The sequence below is a fragment of the Pempheris klunzingeri genome, chromosome 16, assembly GCF_042242105.1.
Source record: "Pempheris klunzingeri isolate RE-2024b chromosome 16, fPemKlu1.hap1, whole genome shotgun sequence".
Lineage (NCBI taxonomy): Eukaryota > Metazoa > Chordata > Actinopteri > Acropomatiformes > Pempheridae > Pempheris > Pempheris klunzingeri.
This window is the reverse complement of record NC_092027.1, coordinates 6,612,963-6,638,728: the sequence shown is the minus strand read 5'-3', so window position 1 is coordinate 6,638,728 and position 25,766 is coordinate 6,612,963. Positions and strand designations below refer to the sequence as shown.

Here is a 25,766-nt window from a genome sequence, read left to right as displayed (position 1 = left end):
CTCTGTCACCATCACCAGAAACTCATGAGCCTGGATTGCGCCAAGCTTTTTTAGCTCAACGCCCTGGCCAATCACAAGCCGCTGTGGTCATGTGATTGAGCCATCTGACACGCAACTGTTGGTTTTGGACAACAACATCAGTGACGTTGTACACTTGGCCAGCAAGTGGCTGTTGTGATGAATGCTTTTACATATACACACACACACACGTCCACTCACACAAAGAAGACATGTTAATGAATGAATAAAGGAAGAGCAGATGGCTGGCCTGGTGCCACTGAAAAACACACTCATAGACTTTTGCTTGGTTTGGCACTTAATGAGCAATCTGCTGCCACTGTATCTTCTTGACCTACATCTCACTGTAGAACATCTTTAAATAAGACCCCAAAGACCCCTGTCACATACACACACAAACACACCACTATATAAATCCCCAACCCACACAAATGCACACGAGCACATTTTCCTTCTATATTTTAATTTTAGTTCCATCAGGAAAAAGTGAAAAAAATAAAAAAGTTAAAAAAAATAGAACGTCTCGCTTTCTTTCATGCCCTGTGTTCATTGGTGCTCGTCACTCATTCACAGGTAAAGATGTAGGGCAGGTCATCCCAGCATGCAGGAATGAGACTTAGACACCTGTCTGGTGAGCGTCCCCTTTACTTTCAGAAACACACACGCACAGTCTAATAATATAGAGCTCTGGGTCACCTTACTTGGCAGTCTGCCTAAAGATAGCCATCACAAGAGAGAGGAGTTACAACAACATATGGAGGGTAGAAAAGAGAATGTGAGAATGTGAATTTTCTACACCTGGAGATGCAGCCGGTGTAAAAAAAAAGCAAGTGAAATTTGGATGTTCATACATGAAGTGACTTAAAAACACACCTGCCTCTTTGTGAATCTATCAAATGCATCATTTATTGTGGAAATAATCTCAATTTATTCATCACATAAACATTTTTTTTTTACTAGCGATGTCTTACATTTCATAACTGAGACATCTGTCATAGTCACTTTATCATTGCTGTCACACACAATTACACAGATGATGATTAATTCCTCCATTTAGAGTTTATTACTACCAGTTGCAGCATGCATCTTTACCCATTTAGTTACCAGATGTTACCTAACCAGCAGGCGTTATGTTGAAAACATGAAAATTACAGGGGCGATACTGGACTCAATTTGAAAATTTCTATATATACATATATATATATATATATATATATATATATATATATATATATATGTATATATATGTGTGTGTGTGTATTTTCACATTCTGGTATTCTGCAAAATGCACGATGCAATTTTCTTTCTGATTGCTGCAGATTGATATAGCTATATTCTATGTAACATTATAACTATATTTGTCTCTGTACCCGTCCTCCTCTCCCCCTTTCTTTCCTAACTTGGCTGGTGAAATACTAAATTGGCTGCCATATGGCAACACTGCTATTCCAAGAGTAGAGCTTTACTGCCCAGTGTGGCGTGGGGGTTAATGGTGGTGGTAGAAGGAGTGTGTGTGTGCGTTTGTGCGTGTGTGTATGTGCGGTAGGGAGGGAGGGGAGGTGGGGATTTGGGCTCTTTCACTGGCCTGTGCCTGGCTGGGCTAATTTCTCTAATTTGCAGACAGTCTGGGCTCAGGCTCAGGGCTCAGAGGCTAAAGACCCGGCACTCCAGGATAGCAGGCTAGCCGACTCATCTCACTCCTGAACACACATCACATCCGGGACATCAGATTGTACCAGACACACTTTTTCTAGGGAGAGAAACCTCACTCGCAGGGCACGAAGTAGGAGGGAGGGGGAGAGGGAGGAAGATAACGGCACCAGACAACACGAAAAGGATAAGTGGAGGAGAGACCTTAGGTCAGCTATATTGAAGCTGTCTGAGACCTGAAACAGGATCATGCTATGTTGATGGTTTTGTAATAGTCTGGTCTAAACGTACACCTGTGCCCATGCAGAACTCTGTACTACTCTAGTGTCAGTAACAGTGCAGAGAAAGCTGCCACCTGCTGCATCAAATGCTGATTTTACAAGTGAGTTGAATTAGCTGGTGGTAAAAACAATACACAGCGATAGTTGTAAATGTTTTTTAATTGCTGTGGTGGTTCTACTAATGAACTATTACTGAATTTTGCATTGCAACAAAAGGTATCAACCGATAAAAATTAACACTTGCATTTCCTTTAGCATGCTCTGTTTCCACGGTGATGGCCAAACCATATAATACCAGTGAACCTGTATACACAAATATACATGATACACCATGTGACATTATTGAATCATTAAAAAAGGTGATGAAAAACTAATGGTCAAGTTAGAACGCATTACATCTGTGTCCGTATGCTACAAGTAAACAAACAGGGCAATTAGGAGTATAGAGAAAATAATCCTATTGTTTACCCATCAGTAACCACTGATTCCTCCAACTAAGCCACATGTACCCCAGTCAGTGGACAACTATGACATGTACGGCCCAGCTGTAGGTTTGCCTCATTGAATCAAGTGTAATGGTGTAGTTTTACACACAATTTAATATTAAGATGAAGACAATCATTAGCAAAGATTAAATATTCTATCTTTAATCTTTGACAATAAAGAAAAAAACTGGTTAATTGTAGGGTGAGTTACTGATGGAAAATCATTTTGGTGTTTTTTGTGTGTTTTCACACACACACACACACACACACACACACACACACACACACACACACACACACACACACGTGTTCATAGCCTGTTCCTGATGTCTCATATTTCACTTTTAATCGCTTGATTTACTGTATTTATTTTGCCACACAGCACCAAAAAAAAAAAAAAATCAAAAACCAAGAAACTAACTTGAGTTCACTTTTAAGTCTCCTGTGGAGTTCACTGACCATGAAATGCTGTTAGCAGGGCCACAAAAAGCTGGTAAGACAACCTAAGGTGATAAAATGTCATGCTGTGCTGCGTCACATGCTGTAAAGCTAAGGAGTTTCCTGTAATGGTGATGTGTTGTCAGATCCAGGGTCGCTGTTTTTCTTTCAGTGAGAATGAAAGTGGAAACAACCCAGTCATGGAAGAAATGTGACAGGTCACGGCGGTTAATAACTAAGCACCTTGTCCTTCAGTAGTGAGAGCATGCCACTCCCTGAAACACATGAAACTTAGGGATGGGTGATGACAACTGATTCTGTCTTTCTTAGTTTCTGGGTGCCGTCAGTTCTCCTTATTCTGTGCACCCCTCCCTTGGTGTTTTTCCCAGATCCACGGTGGTAAACAGTAAACAGCTGAGCAGCAGATCCTGAGAAACAAAAAGAGGATTATTTGGCTGTTAATGCATTGTTACTGTGGTGCTGCAATGGTTGCCCCTAGTAACAACCACATCGACTATATCAGGAAGTAGATGACCTATAGGAAGTAGCCAGTGAAACATCACTTTTTTTGGTGGGGGGTTGTTGTTTACCGAGGCTGGCCAGCTTAGTTTTGCATCATATCCCTTTAAACAGGGGGATTATCCCTGCTGGCTGAACCTTAAATATGTAAGATTACATTACGGCATTTCATCCCTAACACACATAGGCAGTTGTTTTCCTGGAAGCATCTTTGCTTTATGAGGCTTTTTTTCTTAATGGTCAGAGGCCTTTGGTGGTTAGAAGTCTTGTTGTTGTCAGAAGGTGAGTGGGACATCTTTCAAATCAGAATTTACACCCGGGGATCAATAAAGTATTTCTATCTATCGATCCATCTTAAAGCCAGAGTCTAGTCTATCTATTATGTGACAAGAAGAAGTATTTCTTTTTTTTAAATCTATTTTTTGTATGTCAACAGATAAGTAAGTGAAACCCCCCCCCCTCCTATATTTAAGCTTTTAAAGAAAGTGTATTTCACTTCCTGTTTGTACACATCATGCAGTATGACTTGGCAAACATCTGCAAATAATTCAGAACTTGTTTGACCCGTTTAATTGCTTCAGGTGGATCTGTAACTTCACTAGAAGAGGCCTTTGTGCTGTGAAGACAATTAAATGACAGATAAGAACTGCTTTAAAGCTTATGGAAGCAATCACATTTACATATGGGAGGAAAATCCAATATGTTATCTTGAGGTCAAGGGGTCGATATATACGTAATCCAGGTATAATTCTAATCTTAAATCTTTGTCAATCCATGACCGGAGAAGACTACTGTGTGCTAAGATGTGTTATCAATGTTTACCATGGGAGGTTATAAAAATAACAACAGACCTTCATTTCTCCACCTGTCTCAAGACTGTTGTAATATGCGGGTTATTGTTCTTTTTTCGGTCAAACTCTTTGAGGCTCATCAGATTCTGTGGAAACATGACACAAGAGTGAGTGAAGTATCAGATGGTGACACTCTATGCGGGTACCCGCAGTGTGTGATGTGCATAGCCTCCACATTTAGGAAATAGAAGCAAGTTATTCAGTCTTCATTTAATTAAAGGTTAGAATTTAGTAATATTTGTATGAAGTGGGCTACTGTGAAACTCCAATAATGCACTAACATAATCTGCGCATTTCATTTTTTATTTAAGACCAGAGAAATAAAGAAAAGGACATCAATGAACACAGAAAATGCCAAATCACCTTTGTGAATTATATGACTTGAAGACTTTATCTGATTGCAAGTTTATTAAACTGACTGCCACAATATTGATAGTACAGAGATGAAGGAGTGCAAGGTACAAATGTAAAAGTTACTTTCATCCACAAGCCAAAGCAAGAAGCCACGTGGTGGCTATCTGGGAGTCGTAGGGAGACATCTCGGACTGTTGCCTCATCATTCTGAAATGTGGATGAAAGGGGTGAAAGTTATGAAGTGTGGCTGTCAGCTGAAGACCCTGCAGCTGGTACTCAGACACTGACTGAGGTGGAACAAGGAGAATACCTCACAGGCTTCAACATCAACCTGTTACCAAACTCTGACTGATCTCATGACATTGCTCTGTTGCAGACACATTGCATTGCAGGAGGAGTGGCCCACACTAGATTTATTCAGAGCATGCATTAGTTGTGCCTGGCACTTTGTGTCTTTGCAAAGCACCTCATCAGTGACTCAAAATTTACTATGAAAACTGACACTGCAAAACTACCATTTACTGTAACATGACACGCACAAGTCAGCCAGAGCACAATTCTGTATAAACAGAACTGGCAAAATCAAATTTAAGTGTAATAAAAGTGACAAAGAATCTTTTTCACTTTTTCGGGCTCTAACATGCGTGCTTATCCATATAAGGTCAACATGAGGTGAGAGCTCACACTTTCTCACCAGCATCTGTAGCAATAAGCCCGAGTTTCTCAGAGGCTGACTGTGACAGACCAAAATAAACCATTTCATTTTCACACCTCCTCTGGGTTGCATGCCATCACAGAAGAGGAAGGAAGGAGACCGACGAGCCAGCGGCCTCAACAAACAACATCCTTATCTGCAACATCATCATCAGTCTGTTTAAAAAGGCTGTTTGAGAAACAGTAATGTAACAGTAACCATGTCACGGTTGGTCTTGGGGACTAACCCACTTGGAATTTAACCTGGTGGTTCAGTGTGCTCTGAACTATTTTCTATGTCGTCAGCGACATTTACACAGAATCATTGGCCTCTGCTTAAATGGTGTGTATATTTCGACTACTCAAAGTGCTTTTACATTTTACACAAGTGACTTATAGCCTGGGATCGAATCTCCGACCTTCCGATTGAGGGACGACCCACTCTACCTCTAACTAAAATAGAAAACTAAAACGCGGTTCTACATCATATGTTATCATCCACTCAGCCTTCTAGTCTGTATGCAGTCCGCGCTGCATCTTGTAGTCATTCATGCAATGAGTGAAACACACATCTTGCTGTTGCTGACAGTGCGTGTTCTGCGGTACACACTCTGTGGGAGAGTCTCTTCTTCTTTCTCCAGAGACATGACAAGTACAAACTTTTTGGCTTTTGTACATATCAATAGAGATGTATCTGTAACTTGCCACTTGTGATTCTCTCAGTTTAGACGTGGATGTTCCCACTTCATCACCGCTCACGCATCAACTGGTGAAAGCAGAAGGGGAACACATTGATGGTGCTGCACGGCACCGGTCGGAGATATTTATATACTATTTGCGACAGTTTTTTCTCTCTGAAAACAAATGTATTCACCAGAGACCATAGAGCTGGGTTGTGTGAGTTTTATAACTCAGCTCTACATTCAAAAGATCATCCTTTTAGTAGGTTAGATTTGATTGATTTGTTATGTTCCTCAAAATGTGTCTTGAGTCACACGCTCAAATTATTACAACACAGTACTGCTTGGCTTGACAAGCATTGGACATGCAGGTACACAAAGAGGGCCTACTTGCTCATTTATCACATTTGACAAATTGAGAAATCAACATGTTTAACTTGTAGGACTTGAGCTGTGAGCTGTGAACCAACAGACAGCTGTACATGGAAGGAGTAGAGTTTATCTACTTTATTTTTACAGTAAATTTCTGTTTTGTGTTCTCAGATGTTCTCAGAAGAGATTTTAATCTCAATGAGACAGCCTGACTAAAGATAAAAAAAAAACTACTATGGGCCGTGAGGTCACCATGAGGTCGCAAAAACATAAAACAAAAAGGTTATGTTACACAAACTTGTGTTAGTTTTTGGACTTTTAACTAATTTTTGCTTTTTTGCGTAATAGTGGAGATTTTAACCTCTTTGGGCCTCAAAGATGGATCGACATGAGACCATCTTTCCAGTTTTCAGGGGAGATCGCTCTTGGGTGGGGCTGCTAACACTCACACAAAATGACAGCGGCCCAACCAGGCACTGCATTTTTGTAAAGGGTTACTGCCGAAATGGTTGGATACAACTGTGCAATAATGTGTTGCATTTTATAAAATGTCAAAAGTACACTGTCTCTCTCCGAAATGAGCAAAGTATAAAGTAACAAATGGAAACACTAAAACAAAGTCTAAGTACCTTAAAAAAAAAAAGAGAGAATATCTAACAATCTAATATGTATGATAACCTGTAAATGTGGCTAACAGATTTTGGTTCATTAGTCAGTTCATGGTGGCTAATTTGTGATATATAATGCTCCCATAATCTTACCATGGCACTCAATTATCAGTAGGGTGTTTATCTCAATCCCCTTCTTTCTGAAGTAATGAGGCTCTACTAGCCTAAAACCTAATTATTGCTAACTCTGCCAGGCCCTGCTCCAACAATGGTAGAGTGAGGGGGACACTGGGGTATTGGGGGACTTAAAAGATGGTGTGATGGGGAGAATAGGGATAAGAAAGGGGTGATGTAAGGGTGTAGCAAAGTCTGCACGCTTTTAGCTTGTGGTCAACAGGTGGGCCCACGCACCACCGCCCCCTCCACAATCTCACAGACCACCAGCTAAAGAGAAAGACTTTAGCCAAGATCTGTCTGGCAGACAGGGAAGGGGATTTCAGCACCAAATCCAGTGGATCAATAAAAATGTCTGCTAATTAGGCTTTCCAGAAAAAGAGGGGGGGGAAGGATGAGAGTGAGACAGAGAAGGAGGAGAATACGAAGGACAAGAAAAACATCAGAGTAGCCAATGCTGACTCAGAAGTCTAGACAGATACAGAAAATCCCCAGACAGACTCGTGTCTTCTGTGGAAATCAGGTGAGGCAGTCTACATAAGGTGACACCCCACCTCTTCCTGCAGGTCAATCCCATGTAGTGTTGCCAGGCATCAGGCTTGCCCTCGCTCCCTCGCTCCCTACCTCCCCCCTCCATCACTCTCTTCCCCAGGCTGAGGCAACCTCCCAGGCTACAGCGATCAGTTTCTCTGACCCCAATCCCTCCTCCTCCTCCCACCTTTTCTTTTCCCTCCTCCTTTTCCCTGCCCCTCCTCCTTCCTTCCTCTGGACATCACCACTTTGACCTAAATCTCCTCATTTAATCTTCTTCTTCTTCTCCTCGTCTTTTGGATAACAATCAACCCCCTAATTGTCTTAATCTCACTGGTCTTTTATTGTCCTCGGGGCGTCATGCGTACTGCAGAACAAAAACATTAACCACAGATCAATACTTGGCATCAGGTCGCAACTACCACCATGGTCTTTATCGATTATTTCTAATTTAAGGTTGGGCTGCGCTGCTTATGGGTTTAATTAAAATCTAAAAAGAGGGGCATGACAGTTTCAGAAGACATGCAAATATAATCTCCGTTGTTGTCAAAGAAAGACTTTAAGTGTCTTGTTTCATTGAGAGTGGCTGATATTGTGATTTTGTTTTATTCATAGAGAGCGAAATTTAATTAAGAGATTAATTGCTGCACCACTTGAGATGAAGGATAATATATTTCGCAGCTTGGAAATGCGAGAAAAATATCAACATTTTGTGGATCCATGGATTAAATCTAACTTGAAAGCAGCAGCGCAAGCCAGCAGTTGTAAACATTGTCTTCAAATCTTCCCCAAGCCTCTTGTTATGCTCTCTAAATAAAACAAATCTGTACATCGTCAATTTCTAAAATGAGAAGCTTATGGAATAGCACTCTCAGTTATATTACAATACGGCTTTGGGACCTGAGCCAAAGATATTAGCTTTAGAGCAGCAGTAAGCCCAGGATCAAGCTAAGGTTAGGAGGTGATTTGTGTATGATTTTGAAATGACAACGATAATCAAAATATTCAGAACAATAACGGATTATGTGTTTCAGTAGCTGCACTCTGCACCATCTGCTGAGGAGTGGGGTGGGAGGGGGGAGAGGGGGGGCAGGCAATGTTGTTCACTTGTGTGTGTGTGTGTATGTGTTTATGTGTGTGTTTACACTGAGGCACTTTTTTCATTTGACTGACTCATATTTTGATTGTGCTACAGTATGTCCAGACCACAGAATAAGACTTCCTAATGTGAAATCACCTTCTCTTCTGTATTTTTTTATTATTCCGTCTTTTAAATGTTGCCTGTGATTTACACACCTTTATTCACACAATCACCATCCTTCTTTTCTCCCCCTTTCGCAACATCAACATCCCATCCCCTTACCTCCCTCCCCCTCTCCTCCCCTGTGTCCCCCTCTCTCAGTGGGTGAGTCTGGAGCTGCATCGCAGTCAGATGACACTGTCTGACTCTGCTCTACTGTAATCTGACATGGCTAATCTAATCTCTCTGTCTTTGCAGTTTGGCATACTACCTGGGACTCTCCAGCCAATTAGGGCCCATCTGCACAGCACGCCATGCAGGCCAGGCCGAAGCTAGCCGCCGCGCAGGACCAGCCAGCCGAGCCGTGCCGCTGCAGGGCTCAGCGATGGCTCAGGCTGTCTGGAGCCCCAAATATCTGCTTCCATAACAGCCCATCTGCCTTTGGCTTGGCCTGGTCCACTTTCATCCCCGATGGCCCCAAAGATTATAAATACTTTGCAGACTTTACTGCCAATTAAAGCACTCGTTGTCCATGCTGTTGTTAGGTAATCACCAAAGCTATGATTCATCACCGGGTTAAGTGGGCTACTTTGGCACCAAATGTTGTCTCTTAATCATTATTGCTTCTGCAGTTCAGAGAAGGTTCCTTTTCTACCAAGTAAGACAACATGAACTTTTTTTGCTTTTAGATGTAACACAGAATAAAGATCTGTAGGTTTTCTTTGATTCCAGGAGGTCATAAATAAGTCACAAAGTTTAAACACACAATAGCAGTTTGATCACAACTTATCATTAAATTAATTAGGTGTGGTTTTTATTAGTGCTGCAACAATTCTAAATATATTTTTCAGAATTTGAAACTATACAACCAGACAATGACCCATCTAGCATGTACTGCATCGTTCATCATCTTGTTTTTTATGACACACTGAAGTTTTTTTAAAATAAAGTAGCAATAATGTGGTCTAATCATTATTTGTAGTTTCTACTTATAAAAGACTGACAAAGCCAATACAATTACTGGCTTTGTCAGTGTTGCATCCAGTCTGTAATATTATTATATACATATAAAACAACTGAGACACAGAGGTAAATACACTGAAATAAGGTCAGAGGCCTTCTAACAGCTTATTTTCTCATCAAGCCAGTCTCACATAATCACCTTAGCTAAATTAGTTTGAAATTAGCCCTCTTTCTAACTCCCTGTCTTCCATCTTTCCCCTCCTTTCCTCCCCCTTTTCTTCCCAGTCGTTTTCACAGCTTTGTGGATTAGACAGATTACATGTCTGAAACTCTGTTTTTGTTCTTTCTCTCTATCTCTGTTTCAGTCCCCGTCCCTCCGTCTTGAGGGGCGTTAATCCGGGATGCGCACTGTCTCAACGTGTTGTTTTACCTTCAAACCTGTTGCAGCTTAATTCATAACACAACAAACAGATCCAATTTAAGTGATGGAATGACATATGTTTATGCAAAGCTAACTCTAACTCTAACCATTTACCTCTCGACCAACTTGAAAAATACCCAGGGAAGGCCAAATAAAGAGCCTTTCATTGAGATTGGGAAATATTTTCAGTGGTGTGACATTTGGGTGTGCCCGACTCATATCTGTAAAACGTCTTTTCATCTAATAACATGGAAATGCCTTCAAAAGCACACTTCTTTCCTCTTTTGCTTGGCATTGAACACTGAACACGTTATGCTGGTTTTTTGAACTTCTGTGTGTCCTTTTGTGTTGAACTGCCTGTTTCACAATGCAGGTGTTGTTGCCGACACAAGTGGGGCCTTCACCGTGTTGGCTGCTGGCTGCACTATTAGCAGTGATTTGATTTACAGTCAGACACGCTACCCTCCAGAAAGGTCAAAAGAAAGAATGACAGAGTGGACGATGTGGTTGTCAGCTGCTTATTTTTAATCCTAGCTTGAAATTTAATCAAGAACAAACACTGCTGCTGTGTTGACCGTAGCAAAAGAATAATAAGGAATGGCTTTATATGAGAACAGTGGAGCTTAAGTCATTCATTGGTTAATTAATCAACTGACAATAGTCAAGAGTTTTAATAAACAATTCATCATTTAGGTCAAAATGTTGAGAAACCACTAAACATTTGGTGCCAACTTCTCCAATGTGAGGATTTACTGATTAGTGACTGAACTAACTTTGAATTTTGGACCGATGGTTTGACAAAGCAAAGAATTTAAAGATGACATCTTGGTATCTGGATAAGTATGATGGCTACTCTTCGTATTCTTTTTTCCAACCTTTTTTCTGGCATTTTAGAGACTAAACAATTACTGATTCATTAAAAAAAAACAAGCAAGAGAAAACTGGTTTGGTGCAGCCTAGAAAGCTTGCAGGGGAAAGAACTGTATCGCCATATGGAGCTGTTTTACAATGAGTGGGGTCCAATATATCTCATGTTATTCTGATCTGAGCAGCACTGGCTTTATCAAAGTCGGCGAATAGACCTTATCTCCTCTGGTTTCGGCATCATCTCGCTCGGGCCTAGATTCTTCCTTGCACCGTCAAGTTCAAGGCTCACAAAGGGGGTTTTAGTAACCCACCGTGTTTACTGAGGCACTTTTCTTACATTGTTCTTACTTTGTTCCACTATATTCTTTTTATTTTCTCCCCGCTCTGCGCTCCCATACTGCCTATCATAAAGCAATATATGAGAAAACAATACATAAACAGTAAATAAAGAAGAAGAAAAAAGACATGACAGAAATCCATGTATATATATAGCTACACACCTAAACATATACATACATGATTAATAATTTAATGTCAATGATGGAGGCCATTCCTTATATGAGGATTCTGTATCTCCAAAACTTACATTTTCTACTCAGATGTATTTTTTTCACTGGGGGGATGTTTTTTTTTTTGTTGTTTTTTTTTACAAGTCATTGTAAAACATGATGGATCCTCCAATAATCACGTAGACTACCTCTGCTGTGCGCACGGCAGCACTCTGACACATCATTTCCTGTGTGAGCAACAGGCACGGGCGGTTTGTGCAAATGTGTGTGTGTGTGCGTGTGTATGTGTGAGAGAGAAACTGCTTTCACTTTCACTTCCGTGCTCCTTTTTTTTTCGGCCCAGACGCCGAATTCCGAACAACTGAAAAAGAGCAACAACCAGGAATAAAAGAAAAGAAAGTAGCCACAGAAAGGCGACTCAGGGAAACAGGAAGACTTTAGGAAACCCCGTAATGGCGTTTAAGTATCCGGCTGCGCGGAGAGATGAGAGGAAGGTCAGTGTCAAAGTCCCGCTGAGTGATTTCTGTCTGTGGTTCTGTGTGGAGGTGGTTGGTGCAAGAACACGAGCAGGAAAGACGAGACGAGGAACAGAAAGGCAGGTTTCGTGGGTGGAGGGTGAAGAAAGGCAAATGGCGGCTGAGCCCAGAAACAAAAACAAAACTTTAAACAGCAGTAGAAAGAAGTAGTCACACAAGAGGCGTTCAGGCTCTGTCACACACGTTTAGAAGTGAAGTGTTTTCAGAAATGTGTCCGTAACCTGTCTGTGAAGACACCACTGAGTCACCATTTACCCCCTCCAGTACAACCCCACCTTGTAGAGACACGTTTGATTAGGCAACAAATCTGTTCGTTTCCACTATTCATTCTTTCATTCATTCATTTACTCGGCTGATTAAGTTGCATTTGGCTCTGCCGTCGTGATGCCTTCAAGGCCCTTTCAAAGCCTTCACCACACTGCCAGCAGTGGAATGGTGGTGGAGAATCAATGAGCTCAATCTGTTTTCATTTCAGTGTAGAACTGCGACTGATGCTGACTTTTGTGATGATAATAATATTGTATAAATCTTGTTGTTATTTTCCTGATTAGCGTATGGTGGACTTAAATGATCTATGAAATATTGGAGAGTAGCGGACGTATTTGAATTAGTTGTTTTGTGCAATCGACAGTTCAAAAGTCAAAGATCTAAAATTTGCTATCAAAGAAAACTTGGAAAGTCTTGTAGACAATGTTTGGTGTTTTCTGTTGAACTGATTATTACTATTAATATTATTTGCCTAAAACAGTAAAAGCATCACGATGAGCCTTCAAAAGCAATGCACACATGAGGACGTGACCCTCAGCATCCCCAATGGTATCCGCTGCCCGGGTCAGATGTTTTTATCATCAATCAATCAATCAATCTTTATTTATAGAGCGCCAATTCACAACAGTGTTATCTCAAGACGCTTTATATAAAAAGCAGGTCCAGATCAAACTCTTTAAATTAAGAGAGAGACCCAACGATTCAGGAATTCAAAATTAAGGATTCAAGAATCCCCACATGAGCAAGCATCAGATATTATATTAGGCAATAGTTGCAGGAAAAACTCCCCTTTAACGGGAAGAAACCTCGAACAGAACCAGGCTCAGATGTGGGCGGCTTTCTGTCAGGGTCCGTGTTGGGTGGAGGTTGGACAGAGAGAGAGAGAGAGAGAGAGAGAGAGAGAAAACAGCAACCAGTATACTAACAGCAGTTATAGCACTGACAATAGGAATGTGACAAATAAATAAGCAGTATGGTGGCATTGAAAAACGTGATGACACACACACACACACACACACACACACACACACAGTTCACCAGTGTTTGCAACTGATGTATCAGTATTACCGTTCCAGTGAGTGAGATCTCACAGCGTAACATTTTACTCAGCTGCTGGTGCATCAGTTGCAGTCACCACAAACTTGTGTAACAAAACAAAGGGAAATGTTTTTCAAAAAATTACACGTCTGGTGGAGGAGAGCTGCACTGGCGAAGAGGAACAGAGCCGAAGCTGGTTTTCACCAACACTGGCCCATTGACGTTTTGAACGTGACAAACGTGCGTGCGTCTCAAAGGATGCGTTGACAGAATAAAGGGCAAAAAGTTTTGTTCATATGATAGATAACATAATTTACCAAAAATGAACTGCAAAGCCAAAGACCTATCACAATCATTCTTCAATATCTGGGAATAATAGAAATATACATAACTAATGAGGCACTGTACATAATGACATTCTTACAGTATAAATGTTGAGTTTAGCTAACTTGCACCGATGAGACAATGAGATACCGGCCATTTATTGGTGGAATAGGTCATCTTCCAGTGATGTAGGGTAACTTTGGTTTAGTTAGCAAATTTAGTCAGCTTCAGGCAGAATGGAATAATGTGATCCAGTTGCTGACCCAGAATTTATAGATACAAAATATAGGAGCAAATTTAGAATCTGGATACTCCTAGATTATATGTCAAAGCAATTATCAACATTAGATGGCTTAGACCAGGAAGTTGATACAGATGTTAAAGCCCGACATATCTGGTGACATACAGCATATGTATGAAATATGCACTCAGTTACCAGCTCATTAGGTACTCCTAGCTAAAGTAATTCAGTGTAATGACAGCCCTGCTATAAATCCTACTGTCATTGAGGTTATAATGTTCAGATTTTGTTGAAACTGTATGAGAGGTTCAGACTTAACTGCTTTCATTTTGGAGAATATAGTTTGTGGTGCTGTTGGACTGTACTGTGTTACAATGGAAGATTTTTGTATTATTTTGCTGCCCCATAATTATCAGAAACACCCGTCTGTGTAATGCAATACAGTTGAAAAGCACCACAAGCTGCATCTTTCTTAACAGTGGTTAACTGATTTGCCAATTTGATAGCGATAGTTTGTAGCAGGAAAAAGTGGCTTGCCAAGTTATTGGCAAGTGACACCTCAGTGACATGCTTGCACATATCCACTCTGACTTGAATATAATTTGCTTTTCATTGGTGTGCAGTTAAGGTGAAATTCTCAGGAAGGATGAGGCAGTAGTGTGGGTGGACAGGTGTGTCTGCAACATTGTAAAACTACTAAACAATTCTCGCACGTGTGGCTGAAATCCAAATGCTCTGTAGTTCCACAGAAAATTGTCCTATGTTTGTTTGTCTTTTACTTTACTATATTTCTGCCTTAGGTGGATGACTACAATGGAACTAAGATCTACGATCCCTACTCGTGGCTGGAGGATCCAGACGATGCAGAAACAGTGGTATGTGCTGGTGTCCTGCAGAAAGCTGCGGCCAAAACAAAAACCCTCCAAAGTTCATCCCTCCTTTTTTTTTTTTTCATCCTGCTCCTTTTCTATTTCAGGCCTTTGTTGAAGCGCAGAACAAGCTGACCATGCCGTACCTGGAGCAGTGCGGTGTGAGGGCTCAGTTCCACCAGCGTCTCACTGAGCTCTATGACTATCCCAAATATAGCTGCCCTTACAAAAGAGGGAAGAGGTAGGAAAAGGATGGGCACTGAAAATGTCGACACTCACAACATAAGAGGGACTAACTTTGTGATATTTCCTGTTCTTATTTCCAGGTATTTCTACTTTCACAACAAAGGTCTCCAGAACCAGGATGTTCTGTATGTGCAGGACTCTCTGGACGGAGCTGCCACTGTTTTCTTTGACCCGAATAAACTCTCTGAGGATGGCACTGTGGCACTGAAGAGTAAGCCTAATCACACACACACACGCACAGTCAAGTAGAAACATAAAAGACGATGCACAGTGCCGAATACTTCCTTCTTTGTCCCTCTCTCCATCCAGTGGGCCGTCTGTCAGAGGAGTGTGAATATTTTGCATACGGTTTGAGCAGCAGTGGCTCAGACTGGGTAACGGTGCACTTCATGAAGGCTGATGACCTCACCACACTGCCGGACGTACTGGAGAGGGTTAAATTCAGCTGCTTGGCCTGGACTCACGATGCCAAGGGCGTGTTTTACAACTGCTACCCACCGCAGGAAGGCAAAACTGATGGTTAGGATGGGACGGCATGCAGACAGGCGCACTTGCTCCCTCGAAGAAATAACATGTTTAACCAAAACCCATTCACGGCTCTTTTTACAAATGTATTCAAGCATTAACCACTCTGTATTTCGCTGTAGGCACAGAGACCACCAGCAACATCAATCAGAAGCTCTACTTCCACGTCATCGGCACCAAACAGTCTGAGGACATTCTGGTTGCAGAGTTTCCAGAGCATCCAAAGTGGCACAGCTCAGTTACCGTAAGTCCACAGTTTTCTTGTATCACTTATTATGATTCCTCATGTGTGACACAGTTAAAGTTTCATTACACCTTAATGTAAAATTCTGCCATAGACTTGTATCGACAAAACATGTTGCGACATGCAGGCTGTATAAACTATAGACACTGTGTAGGAAGCACAGATGAGTCCTCCTTTCAGTGTGAATGGAGTCATCACCGTTATATTTTTTTAAGGATCGGCCGGTTGGTTATGACGAGTGTCTGGCTTTCATTAGTGCTGCTGCTGTGAGAAAGTTAGACTTGTTCCAGCTAAACTGACATTTTCTGCCCTCCTACCTGTCGCCATTGCTTCATCTTTCCAGATATCAGACGATGGCAGATATGCTGTTTTGTCCATCACTGAAGGCTGTGAGCCAGTCAACCAGCTGTGGTACTGTGACCTTCAGCAGCTCCCCGACGGCATCACAGGTCCGTCTCTTTGTCACAAACCACCAACTTTAGAGATTTAAGCACTTCATGAAAACGAGAACACAGTAATTGACGTATTTTTTTGAGAAGTAGGACTACAGGTACAGCATGAAGCCTTAGGTCTTCTGATAAATTTAGATTTTTACAGAATACAGCATTTGATGAGAATGAAATGTCTTTATTTTAAGGGGCACTCTTTACTGCTGCAATTATTAATCCACCTAGTTTTTCTGATACATTTGATTAATCGCATGAAATGTCAAAAAACTGTAAAATGTCCACCCCAACTTCCTACATTGCCTTGTTTTGTTTGACCAAAAGTCCAAAACACAAAACTTTTTGAGAATCTTGAACCGGAGAATGTTGAGAAATGAAAAATCAATCATTTGATCAATTGTTGCAGTTTTTTGAATTCTTACTGTTTCAATGGAAGTTATTAGTAACACAAGCGCTGCAGCACTAAAACAAAATGACGTGTCAGGTTAGGGTCTTTCATATTGTTTTCCTTTTTGTATCTACTCTCAATGTTATAAGCACGTCTTTTGTATGACTAAGAGCTGCTTTAACAGCTTTGCCAGCTTTTCTTCTGAATACAGCTTCTTAGCACAAAACAGCAAAGCCAAAGTAGTTGCCGACTCAATGGTTACTTCACCAGATTGCAGCTTATTTTCTGGGTCAAAATCTCCCCCACAAACGGAGGAATGCTCACACTTCATAGTACAAGCCTTTTGTAAAACTGTGCTAGCCTAGCCTTTTTTGCCTGAGCCAGAGATGCACTTAATTGCAACTCTTTATGGTTACAAGGATTTAAAAAAATAAAAAATTCTCTTCTTCTGTTTTCTCTTTTCCCCTCAGGCCTGCTGCCATGGGTCAAACTTGTGGACAACTTTGACGCCCAGTACTCATATGTCACCAATGAGGAAAGTGTATTCACGTTCCACTCCAACTTGGATGCTCCTCGGTACTGTCTCATCAACATAGACATCCAGAAACCAGACAGGCAGCACTGGACTAACCTCATACCACAGCATGACAAGGATGTCCTGGGTGAGACTGAATGGAAATTTCAGCAGAATATACAGTAGAAGACAAAGCCAGCTATGTAGTCCACGCTTGTAGTATCAGTTCTCTACAGACGAAATTTGCTGCGTCTGAAAGTTCTCACAGCAGTTGTGTCAGTGTTTTGTAAAGTGGGCCGTTGTTGGTGCGACAGCAGTGGGATTGTGTTAAGAGTGTGTGAAAACTCCACCAAGCTTTTGAAATACGTAAAGGGCTCATACATATACGTAGTTCCACAATTCAGCTCTAGAAACCTTGCACAATACTTTTTCGCCGAATATCGGTTCTAATGTTTCAATGACAGTCTAACCACTGCAACTGGGAAGTTCTGTGTCTGTGGTCAAAGACTTTCGTCAAAGGGCACTCTGCTAAAAAAAAAGTGAAACTTGGCTCATAAGCACTTGGTCTGGCGGTAACTGATTTGTCTGATCCTTTGATGGTAACTGTATCTAGGCACCACTAATTCATACTGCAGTGAATGCCCAAGCTTCCACTGAGACGTGAGCACGTACACACACACCAGTACAAACTTGAAGGCAAATGACGGAATATTGGCATGAAAAAAATGACAACACTTGATTGCGATTCCCTCTATTTAATATATTTAATTGGTGTATTTAATAGATGGTTTATAACACACTATAATGTAGTTATAAGCATACATTAGCGTTTATTAATGTATTTGTCAACAACTATAACTCCTCCTGTGGGCACCCTGAAGTGGGCTGGTGTATACACAGATTATGACGTAGCTGTAATGATATAAAAGATGTCCATATAGAGTTAAGTTAGACATATTTAATGAGAACTTGTTCTTAACTCCAGATAATCACATTATTTTGTCTTTACTTATCAAATGCTTGTATTCTGCTTATAACTGCTAATTAGCTGGATTTAAAGGAAAATGTTACCAAACAATGATACATTATTTGTGCACGTTAATGACCTTTTGTTTTCTCTTTATATTTTGAAATTTCCTAGATTGCTAATGTTTTTGAAATATTGCTACTAGTTTTGCACTTCCTGATGTTCCTTTGGGACATAGCAACAGCATATACCTGTTGCTATGGTATCAAACATGCGTTCAGTCCACAGTGAGGAGTTGACAGAAAGATCTGATGATATCATATTGTTCAATTCTCTAAATGAAATGCAGGTACATTGACTGTTCTGTCACTGATCCCATTTCTCTGCATTGACTTGGACTTGACTCTCATGACACTTAAAGGCAAAATGCCATTAATAGAATTGTGGTTACTGTGTATAATAAACAGAGTAACCAAGAGAAGGTAGCGTCTGTAGCGCGGCAGACGTCTGCTGAGCAGTGTGTCCTGCTTTGACTACTATTACACTTGTGGTATATTAGACTGCCCCCTGCTGGCTGTAGATGAGGTCTCATCAGTGCCACAGTGAATGGATCCATAGTTCACACCTGTGTTTACTCTTTGCTCCCGCTGTACAGTTGGAGCTCATTAAACTGAGCTCACCAATACGATCATTACCAATCCATAGCCTTTCAATAACAAGATGACTCTGTATTATCAAGATAAATGAGGAGAATTAGCAGAGAGGAAGGTGACATTGGTGATAACACTGAAAGGAAGACAGACAACAAGGATACTGTTTCTCTTGGTTACAGTGTTTTCATGAACACTTGCAGCTACGCATGCAGTCATGTTCACTTTCTATCGCTTCCTTTTTTATGTCCTGCAGGCTTTGTCTCCTGTGTGAACCAGCACCACCTGCTGGTCAACTACGTCCATGACGTGAAGGATACCCTGCAGCTCTTTGAGCTGACTACAGGCAAGCTGGTCCGGGACCTGCCGTTGGATGTTGGCACAGTGAATGGGGTGAGCTGCAAGAAGAAACATTCTGAGTTCTTCTACAAGTTCACCTCCTTCACTACGCCTGGTAAGTCTGTCATTTCATAAATTATTATAATCATATTAGTAAAATAAATGCAACAAAATACTGTAAAATTATGTCACTAATCCCACATAAAGAATAACTACAATGCTATTAAAAACCCTTTAAAGTGCTTTCAAATAATTAGGGTTAACTCGTCGCTCAATTTTCTGTTGACCATTGTGGAAGATACAGTAGTACATCTACATCTAAAATATTCCTCTCACTGTTAGTACTATATTGCCACTGTAATGGCAACTTGTACTGCTTCCAATACCCTGAAACATATAAAATGTCAGAAAAAAATGACAGCTGAAGGTGAAATAGCTTATATTACTGTAACTGCAGGTTATGTCTTTTGAAATGTAGTTATTAAGTGTTACATTATTGAATTCTCTCGCCAAACATGAACAATCAGTTATTAAAGTATCCCCATGCAATTGGTAAAAAACACAGTAACCTCTGACGTGTGAACTCGGTTCTATGGCGCACAGGTATCATTTACCACTGTGATTTGAGCGAGTCGAACCCGGAGCCCATAGTGTTCAGGGAGGTGGAGGTGAAAGGCATCAAGCAAGAGGACTATCAGACCAGCCAGGTAATACTCGCCTTTTTTTATCTCTTTTACCGACCCCCTCTATTTCTGTACATACGTCTCAATGCTCAAACTTCCCCATTATTTTTCTTGGTACTTTTCTTCATGTGTTATCATCTTCATGTTTATTCTTGTTTCTTTTTGTGTTACTGGCTGCATATTCATACCATGATGCAGATTTCACAGAATCTTACTCACTATGGTTGAGGAAGTAGTAAACAGTGTGTGTGAACAGCTCATTTCAGACTTTTAGAAAAACAAAAAACGTTGAAGTGAAAGTTTGAGTGGAAGTTTGATAATGCTGCCGTAAGAGGTGTTTCGTAAAAGATCTCTGATGTCTGTGTTCATCTCTTTTCTCATACATTTACAGGTGTTTTATCCCAGTAAAGATGGAACCATGATCCCCATGTTCGTAGTTCACACCAAGGGCCTAAAGAAAGATGGGACTCATCCTGTCTTCCTTTACGGCTACGGAGGCTTCGAGGCTTCCATACAACCGTACTACAAGTAAGTGCACCTGCTCTGCTTGAAATCTCTCAAACAGTTCAGTCAGTTATAAAATGTCAGAAGTATTAGGGTAACAAAGTGATAGAGTTTCCATGTTTCCTCTGCAAAACCATCCACCCTTAAACTGATTATCATTGCTTATGGTTCATAACATTGTTGGTACTTACAAGGCTTTAAATCCTCTGCCTGTCTTGTTTTTGGTCAGTGTTGCTTACCTGCTGTATGTGAGACACCTGGGAGGGATCCTGGCGGTGGCCAACATCAGAGGAGGAGGAGAATACGGCCTCACCTGGCACAAAGGTACAAAACATCCGAGGAATTCACCTAGAAAGACACGACTGTATGAAAGAGCGTGTCAGAGAGAGAGAGAGAGAAGCCGAACATTGAACATAGGTTCGCTGTGGTCTAATTCTGTGTTCACACTTCTTCTGCTGTGTTGTGTGTTGCAGCTGGGACATTAGGGAACAAGCAGAATTGCTTTGATGACTTCCAGTGTGCAGCAGAGTATCTGATCCAGGAGAAGTACACCACAGCCAGCCGCATCGCTATCAATGGAGCCTCTAATGGTGGGCTGCTAGTGGGTAAGTACGGAGTGTGTGTGTGTGTGTGTGTGTGTGTGTGTTGTGTATGCACTTAGTGTGAAAGCCCAGTGATAGAGAACAAGGTAAAGTGAAAGGGTTTTAAAGGTAAACCTTGGAAACTATTATGTAACAGTCCATTACGTATTATATGAAGGAGTTGAAATTGTCAAGCTGGGGAAATCTTGCTCTTCATTTTTTATAGCTGACAACTGGTAATGGAGCTTAACCTCTACATCCTCCCTGTTTTAACAGCTCAGCTCCCACTTTCTATGCGGTTTAACCCTTGAGACTACTAACCATACACATAGTATACAGGGTGCGGTTTTTCAAAGGCAGCGAACAGCCAGCTAAGATCACTGGTTGATTGCCAGTCTCAGCTGCACTGATCACTGTGCTATGTGTTCTTTTACATTAAATCTTTGGCATAATTGCTGATGTCAAATTCATCTAACTGTAGTTAGCTGCTTAGCTTCAATTAATTTAGCTATTAAACAGCACATTAAACAGTGCTTAGTCACATCATTTACCAAAGGCTGGCTGCCATATGGCATCGCACAACTAAACCCAACTAATGCCTTCTTCCCTGATGTGTAAGTGGCCATTTAGGAGTGATTGTGTCCTGCACTGAACTACAAAGAGTGTGTGTGTGTGTGTGTGTGTTTGTTTGTAAGCAAATGGAATCTCAAACAAATTTTTATATGCACACACACAGCGGCATGTGTGAACCAGCGTCCAGACCTGTTCGGCTGTGCTGTGGCAGAGGTCGGGGTGATGGATATGCTGAAGTTCCACAAATTCACCATCGGCCACGCCTGGACCACCGACTACGGCTGTTCTGATGACCCGGAGCAGTTCAAGTGGCTCATCAAGTATGAAAAGCACAGACACATCAAATCACTAAAATACGTTTGCACAGCACATCCTCGCTTTCGTCACGACTGAGGTCAGTTGATGATAATATCTGCGTGTATTATTATAATAATAATAATAATCTGATCAATTTGCCTCCTGTTGGAGGAGAAACTGCCTAAAAACAGCAAACGGACTGTGAGATCATGCATCGTGCCATAAATGAAATGAAATAAATTACGTTGCAATGCAGTTCTTCCAGATTTCCGTGCAGCGCTACAACTCAACTTAGGTTCACCTTCAGCTCTTTCTGCAGGCTAAAGTCTCAAAGGGAGCATTTCCCACACTTTGCCTTTTCTGCTCAGATTGCAGAATAAATTAGCGAGGCAAACCGGTTTTTAACGGATGTCTGTTTCTATTTTGGTATAGTCACACAAGAATTTGTCCACCTGCTGGATTTTTCAGGGTTGTCGAGCGTTGCATTTCTATTCATAGTCAGTTCAGTATTTTCTGTCTGTCTCTGGAGACAAAGAAAAAATCTGTGCATGTTGGTGTAAATAGTCATTATTTATTGGGTGTTTAATCTTTGGTAGCTTCAATATGGCCATACAATCTGTTCCCAGCTTTACACTCACCCACATATGTCACAAAAAAATCACAGCAGATCGAATCACTCTCGTCTCTCTGGTGAGAGTTTCCCGACATTTTCCTTCTAACTCGTTTGTCTCACCTTCTCTCCAGGTATTCACCTCTCCATAATCTGCCTGCACCACCTTACTCTGGCTCACCATACCCTGCTGTCCTGCTTCTGACAGCAGATCACGACGATCGTGTTGTGCCTCTCCACACACTGAAGTACTGCGCTGCTTTGCAGCACGGTGTGGGCGGAAGCCCTGGGCAGCGTCAGCCCCTGATGGTCAGGGTGGACACCCGTAGTGGGCACGGTGCAGGGAAACCCACCGCCAAGGCCATCTTGGAGGACACGCACATCTTTTCTTTCATCGCTGAGACACTTGGGCTCAGCTGGAAGGACTGAGGAGAAAATGACGGGGAAGGAAGATAAAACATACACGATGAGGGAGGCTTTATAACAGATGATTAGGCTTTTTATCTTTAACAAAACATACTACTAAGAACAATTTGGTGTAAGACAGAAGAATGCACTGGTACAAAGAAAAAGAAGGCAGGTGAAGGAATATCATAATAAAACCCACATCTACAGTGTAAGAAAAATCTGAGATACTCATAATAATTCCTCTTTACTCTGTAACCAGTTTCAATAAAATCTCTTTTTGTACTATGATTTCTGTCTAATGTGTTATAATCCATAGTGTCCTGGATATAAACATGACTTCTACTTAGATCTGAATTGTTCAGCACCACTGGTGGAATACATATTCAACTGAGCAAACGTAGCAATACCTCAGTGTAAAAATAATCTGCTTTATTAAAAGGTTTACCTACAAGAAAGGACAAAAGCCCTTTCATCAAAATTTACTTTAAAGTATCAAAAAAAGATTCCCTGGCTGATCTTTGGGTTTAGGATGCTGTCAAAGTAGCGAAATGTCATGTTTCCTGTTCAGCTATCTAATAAAGATGAAAAACTGCAAAGAAAAAATGCTTAATCAAAAACCATCAAAAGCTAAAAAAAACAAATCTTGAATGAAGCTACAGCCAACGAGTGATTAGATTTGCTAGAATTGGGAAGACACAGCTAGCCTGTGCATGTCCAAAGGTAACAGCATGAGCCCACTAGCGTATGTAAAAGTCACTAACACATTATATCTTGTTCACTCTGTACAAAAACCAACATTAACTGTCAGAATAAATTGACAAAAACAGCCAATAAATTGTTCCACCCCAAAAACCCCTTCAAAGAACACAATTTGTTCAACTATTTCTTATAGTAATATGTTTTGTATGTGAAATATTTATCTGCAAAGTAACTAGTAATTATAGCAGTCAAATAAATTAGGATATTAAGTGTAACATTTCCCTCTGACATGTAATAAGAGTTGAGGTTTAAGTGGCATAAATCTGATTATAAATAAGGAATAATTAAAAGCCCTTAAAAAGTGTAATTTAGTATGTTACTGTAATAAATCCACTAATTGCTTTCCAGTAGTCATTACATTATACTTTACAGTGCAGTTTTCATTCAGTCCACCAAGTGGCAGTATGGGACCACACACCCCCCCCCCTGCAATCTTGACCCTCTGTTTACACCTCAAGGTCAAAGGCTGGGTGTCCGTTTACTGTCATTTTACTTCCCCAAGAGAGATTGTGGAGTTTTAAAAACCTCCCACAAACAGCAGGATGCACTCTACTAAATCCTTTATATCATCTATCAGCTGGTTTATCTGCCTGGCAGGGGGGAAATCAAATCACTGGCAGAGAGGCATGTAGGATACATCTGTATAAAACAGCCGAAGTAGAACACGCAGGAGTGAGGACTTATGTAAGGGGGGGGGATGGAATTGAGCAGTTGTGCGGGAAGATGTGCGAGTGACGGGTGAGGAGAAGATGCGTGGGGGTGTTTAGAGTATGGGCAGAAAAGTGGAGAGATGGGGAGCGATGATAGACGGCAGATGTATAGGCGAGAGGCAGCGAGCGCACAGGTGTAGAGAGACTGAAAGTGCACTTATAGAGAGCCTCTGGAGGAACCCAGACAGGCGGGTGTTTAAACTGTCAAAAGGAGAGACGGAAACTCTCCCGCCAGCCTTCAGTCTGCCAGAGAACCACAGAGAGCCAGAGAAGTTGCCCGTTCGGTCACTCAGAGTTTAATCTCTGCTCAGCGGGAAGTTCTGATTTCGTCAGACTGAACCCAGGGTCTTATCTAAGTACCCTCTCAGTGGAGGGCGAGGATGGGAAAAGGAGAGAGGGGAAAGCAGAGAAGGCTTGCAGGAGGAGGATTTTGCAGACAATGACTCTTTGCCACAGGGGCAAAGTGTTTGAATGAAGCCCGGAAAGACAAAGCCAGTAATAAGCTGGACATATGAGAGACACAGAGAGGGGTTTAAGATCATGCAGCAAAAAGGCTGTGACGCTCTTCTCCAGGAGCATCCCAGAGGACCGGGCAGGCTTTTGCTGCTTCGTTTCCTTCATTCAGCCCCCTTCCCTTCACCTCTTGAGCTCACTCTCCCCTCGTCCCTGTGCGGCGCAAACGCTCGCACAGACACGCAGAGCCTTCACGTCTCTCTTTCTCTGGAGAAACACAAGCTTTTACCTACAAAAGCTTCGCTGTCTTACAGCTCCTCTCCTCCTCCCCACACCCCCTGCCTCAGTCTCACACTCGCAGGTCCCCATCCTGTCCTCCGTTTGTTTACTTTACTCACTCCATAATGCAGGGATTAATTTCTCAAAGCCGATTTGAGCTGCGGCACGCTTTGGCAAAGAGCGGAGAGCAGAACTTTTGTGCTGGGGGAAGTTTCCCCTTCACACTAGCTTAGAGGTGGACTGCTCTCCCCCTTTATGCCGCTTGCTTTAATCTTCACACGGAGCGGAGGGAGCGAGGGATAGAGGGAGGACAAGAAGGAGGAGAGGGCTCTCAACACACAGCTGGGAATCGCTAATGTCTTCACAGAGGTGCCGTCTGCTTCCCCGTGTGCCTTTTCGAAACCTTTTGCTTCTTCCGCCACCTCTCCTGGATGTCGTCCCCTTACATTTCTGAACACGAAAACATGTTTTTGTCTTTTCTTTTCCAACTGCAGGCCTTCTTTTGTTACAAGCTTGTATCTTTCAATACTGTAATGGTTGTATCTTAGTGATAAAGTAGATTAAAACGTCTGGTTTGAGTAAAAAGCTGTGTGAAGCCCAGAGCTCAGTTATTTTCATTATAGGTTCACCAAGCTATTACAATTAGCTGATTTGTCGTTAG

General features: G+C 41.5%; 1 protein-coding gene across 1 annotated transcript; it reads left to right on the top strand.

Annotated features, from left to right (window-relative positions):
• Positions 1 to 12,000: 12,000 nt before the first annotated feature.
• On the top strand, positions 12,001 to 23,192 carry LOC139215943 (prolyl endopeptidase-like). The gene is made up of 15 exons (XM_070846981.1): positions 12,001 to 12,148; positions 14,861 to 14,935; positions 15,037 to 15,170; positions 15,256 to 15,386; positions 15,485 to 15,694; positions 15,823 to 15,944; positions 16,288 to 16,393; positions 17,249 to 17,440; positions 19,166 to 19,363; positions 19,852 to 19,955; positions 20,323 to 20,459; positions 20,665 to 20,759; positions 20,909 to 21,040; positions 21,753 to 21,909; positions 22,631 to 23,192. The coding sequence occupies exons 1-15, from the start codon at positions 12,107 to 12,109 to the stop codon at positions 22,923 to 22,925; spliced, it is 2,130 nt and encodes a 709-aa protein (XP_070703082.1). The 5' UTR covers positions 12,001 to 12,106; the 3' UTR covers positions 22,926 to 23,192.
• Positions 23,193 to 25,766: the final 2,574 nt, after the last annotated feature.